At 35.7% G+C, this 4,674-nt stretch overlaps 1 protein-coding gene across 2 annotated transcripts; it reads right to left on the reverse strand.

Moving 5' to 3' along the window:
• Nucleotides 1-316: 316 nt before the first annotated feature.
• LOC105113905 (NAC domain-containing protein 8) lies at nucleotides 317-4,425 on the reverse strand. Of its 2 annotated transcripts, none has more exons than XM_011010274.1 (6): nucleotides 4,206-4,425; nucleotides 3,281-3,419; nucleotides 2,295-2,481; nucleotides 1,719-2,218; nucleotides 723-1,121; nucleotides 317-594 (listed from the first exon to the last, which is right to left on the reverse strand). In XM_011010274.1, exons 1-6 carry the CDS (start codon nucleotides 4,211-4,213, stop codon nucleotides 571-573), a joined length of 1,257 nt encoding a protein of 418 aa, XP_011008576.1. In that variant the 5' UTR covers nucleotides 4,214-4,425; the 3' UTR covers nucleotides 317-570. The 2 variants fall into 2 exon arrangements, with proteins under 2 accessions (XP_011008576.1, XP_011008569.1); XM_011010267.1 differs by having other exon boundaries at nucleotides 317-609; nucleotides 4,206-4,423.
• Nucleotides 4,426-4,674: the final 249 nt, after the last annotated feature.

The raw sequence follows: 4,674 nt of genomic DNA on the forward strand, positions 1-4,674 counted from the left end.
TGCAGGCCGGGTTTGTACCCTCACCTTTCAGAATGACATTTTAGTTCCTTTCCAGCTAGTGGACGCAACTTATCATGCCTTTAAAGTAACACTTCGCTCAGCACTGTATTCAACTCAGGCGACGAGTCGACACCACCAACATGGAAAACATGGCTGCAAAATCAGAACCACTATCCAGAATGAAACCCATGCAAAGGTCACCAGTGGTGCATGTTGATTACCCTTTGATGATTTAATTTTCTAACGGGTATTTGAATTCATTAGCGTCAAGCCTTGGAACTAGATTCAGATTGAGAGTGCTAAGACTTTTGCACCAAGCTCTAAAAAAAGAGAGACAATAACTTTGATCTACCCATAGAAACTATGTGGTTACAATTGCAGCATAGGTTATAATAACAGTAATTTCGCCAACATGAATAACAGTTAAGTCATCCTGCAAAATATTATAGCTTCAAAACGCGCCCTTGTAGAGTTAAAGGGCAAAGTTAAAAAAAAGTCAAACATAGAATGATCCCCCTTCCACGATCGGGATTGAAATTGCACAGCAATGTTTAGTCAGCCACCTTGACTTCAACCCCACGCGGTAGAGCTATCCTGTGATCCAAATTCCTTCAGAAAGCATTTAAGAACCAAGTTTCCATTACCGAAAATTCTGAAGCAATAACAAGATATATATTGTTTCAAACAGAAGACAAGAGAAAACAGTGGGGAAGAAAACATACAAGCTGGCTTAGTCTGAATTCTGGAGGCGTATCAAGTTCTATGTTTGCTTGATCAAGTTCCAGATTCTGGCACTCCTCTAGGTCTTTCTTTAAATACTCTGGCCCTAAAAGGGCATAATCAGAAAGACCAGTTTTGCCATTTGCTTCAGTCCCATGTCCACCCCTATCTGGAGATTGGCTCTGAAGAAACTCAGCACACAAAGATAGCCCTTCCACAAGTTGTTGTGAATCCAACAACTGTTGTGACTCACTGTCCCACCATTTTCGTTCTTCCCCAGCACAATTATCATTATCACCCACCATGTCATTAACATTATTTTCTGTCTCTAGTTGGTCAATGTAACTGGGGTTTTCATGTTGAAGATTATCCTCTACTTCTAAACATTCAATCCCAGGTTGCTAAGGAGAAAACACAAGGAACATGTCAGAATCTCTTTATCTCGTGAACAACTGTTTTAAAGTGTAAGGGAAATCATTTCCTGTGATTGCAAAATGCTTATTGAAAACTCTCCAAGTCTATCAGTCACTAACACCATATTTCTTTGAGTACTGCTGCATGTCATGAATTTAACAAGTACAAACAACAGCAGGTTTCGTAATTTAATTCAACATGCTGACTTTTTTCTTTGGTGAGTCTAGTTGTGTATTTGTGCCTTTGTGAAATTTATCTTTCTCGCATTGCTGTAGGGAAAAGTTGTCTGGTATCACAGAGAATCTGACTAAAATATCCAAAGGATAATCAACTGGCACAATTTAATCATGCAACTAAAATTATTGTGACAGGCCAGTTGCAGTGTTGCAAAAAGCATGCACCCAGAATATGTATTCTTCAAGCCTGCATTTCTTCATTGTGAAACACAAAACGCGGACAGCAAAGATTATGCTCCAAAATTCGGAGTGTTCACATCTGAACTTTTTCATGGAAAAAGAAGCCAAAAAAGATACCTTTAAGCCTCTAGGTACTGGATAAAAGAGATCAAAAGGGGTAAACTTTACCTGAGCACAGGGATCTGTGCATATGCTAGTAGATTCTTGTCCCACCTCAAAATCTTGGCATCGCCTTTCAGCACGAGGAGGGTCAGGAGTTACAGACTTGGGAGTGACTGGATCTACTTTTGCAACCACATCATCAACAATTTCAGACAAATCTTCTTCAGGTTTTTCTCCTTTGTTCGCTTGTTGTTGCTGAAAAAATATTTTGGAAACTACATACTCCCCATCCCTCTCATCCTCACCTGTTCCAAGGTGATATTGATGCATCACCCAATTAGTTTTCTCAGCTTTGCCTCCTCTGACAGTACTCATGTAAAGAACCATAATCTTTTTACACCCTTTCTGAATGCCATCCAGGATCACTGGTTTGGTCCTGCCAGTCTTGTGCCAGCGGACATCACCAAAATCATCAGCTTGAATCTTTCGACGCTTTCGAGTCCCAGTATTGTATGCTTTGATTGCTTTATGAAAGAAGTGGGATATACTGCCATCTTGCTTAACACCTGAATTTTTTTTTAGAGCTAAAATTAGTATGACTCAAAGGATCAAAGTTGAAAATCAAGTTAGCTTCACACCAACCTGGAAGATTCTGAGGATGGGTATAGCAGATTCCATCGTCATTATCAACAGTTGGGATGAATTCTTTTATAAAAGGATGAGGTTTTATGCCACCATCACTAACTTTTGCAAGTAAATGCCAAATAATTTCTTGATCGGATGGATCAAATTTCACCCCTCTGGGTAATCCAGGCCACTCTTGAACAACCTGCAAACATTCAGTCATTCTACATGTTTAGAAAGGTTTCAAGGTAGTTTTTCACAAATTAACTTTATGAAAATAAAAGTTGCAAAGAAAGGATATTCTGAACACTAGCTATAATCATTAACTCCAAGGAACAACAGGGAAAAAACACAGAGAGTGATAGACAGAGCATAAAAAATTGTATGAGAAACATCATGGATTCAATTTAGCTTTACAAATCCATTCTGAGCATCTTGTACTATTCCATTCATTTAATGTAGAATCACACCATGGTAAATCCTGAACCCTGACCAACCCACTCCCAATTCAGAAAACTTGTTTTTTCATGTGTATAAGAGTTCGAAGTTTCATGCAAAACTTAAACCCAGTGCATCATGAATAATATGATCAAATTGCCATACAATGGTTCATATTATTGCTTTTTTTGTGGATGGTTGCTACAGATGGTGTTGCATTGACACCCTTATGGAGAAGAAGAAAGTCCTCGTATCAATTCAGATTTATAATCCAAGAACAAGAGCTATATTATATATATACATATATACATATATATATTATTATATATATATATATGTAAGAGATTCATAACTTAAAAAGCATTGCAAGAAATGAATTATAAGCTATCAAGTTCTTCAAAATTTTATACAATTTAAACAATATTTCCATATGTAGAATATGTGATATTAGATATAGTCTACCTTATTAGAATCAATATCACCAAAAAGACATGTTCTTAATGGTGAAGCTCTATATATTATCATTACATAACCATAAAGAGGTATGAGAGTAATTAGGAACATACATCACTGTTGTCAATAACGTGATGACAATTTGGACAAGTCTTGCAAGGATCGCTCTTCCATTCAACTCTTTCAAGATTACTTGCACCTGATGCACTCTTGATTTTTGTAGCAAATCTATTACCATCCACCAGCCATGGCCTGGATGAATTAAAGAAAATGAATCAAAACCAAAAGCAGTAGCAAAATGCTGGCACCGAAGATTATTGAGAACATGCACTAGTCTCTGAACCTATAATAAATTATAACCTGGTAAGATACTGGCTAATCTTAGCTGCAAGTACAGTTAGCATGCAAGCACTGAAACAATCAGCAAAGCAGACAAAATTGAAAAGAAAAGAAAAGAAAGGGACTTGTTAAACTGAAATAATCTTAGCACCAAGATTACTTTTTTTCCCTTCCCAGCTTCGTTATTAACAAAAAAAAATGTAATTTCTATAACCCCACCGTCAACGGACACCAACACTCAACACACAATAATAATCACGATTAACTTAAAAAGGGATAGTAATACACACAGCAGTTGTAATTAAACTGCATTCACCCACAACACAAACACGGATAACAACTGACAGTAATAAAAAAAAAGATTTCCATTTGAATCTCTTGGTCAAATTAAACTAGCTATTAAGTTCAGATAAACTCGGTGAGCTGTAATAGTCAGCTCCACCAGCCAAAAAACCTAGAAGGCTAGAAACAAAGCAACCAAATCAACATCACACCACATACAAAGACCTGTATTGATAAGAACCCACGTGATCTTATATACCAACAACCGATCAATATCAACAAAATAAGAAAATCACTAAAAATGTCATTGACTCGTAACTCTATGCAAAACCAACCAAAGTCAGAAACAAGAAGTAGCACAGAGGATATGAATCTTTAATGTCATTTTGCATCAAAAAGAGGTAAAAAGGAAATTACCCGGCCATGAGAGTGCAGTACAAGAATAATAGGATAATCAAGAGAGATCCGAGAACATAAGGGAACGGTCTTTCTTTTCTCTGCTTTGCTTCTCTCTCTGTCGGCTCTTTTTTTTTATTTTTTTTATTGGAAACAAAAGAAGGGCATTTTAGATGCACTACTGTTTCTTACTGCTAATTTTAATTTTTCAATTTTTTTTAAAGATAGTTTTTGCGTCGTTTGAGTTATGAAGTTGCTGTTTTCTTGTTTCAAATATGTTTTTAAAAAAATTTAAAAAAAATTATTTAAAATTAATATTTTAATAATATTTTCAGATTATTTTAATTCATTAATATTAAAAATAATTTTGAAAAAATAAAAAAATATCATTAATTTAAAAAAAAATCACAGTTATATTTTGAAATATCAAACCGTGATTCTCCTGCTGTTTATGTACTATGTAAGTTACAAAAAAAAGAAGCAAAGGAGG

This window comes from Populus euphratica, unplaced genomic scaffold (genome assembly GCF_000495115.2).
Source record: "Populus euphratica unplaced genomic scaffold, PopEup_1.0 scaffold5.1, whole genome shotgun sequence".
Lineage (NCBI taxonomy): Eukaryota > Viridiplantae > Streptophyta > Magnoliopsida > Malpighiales > Salicaceae > Populus > Populus euphratica.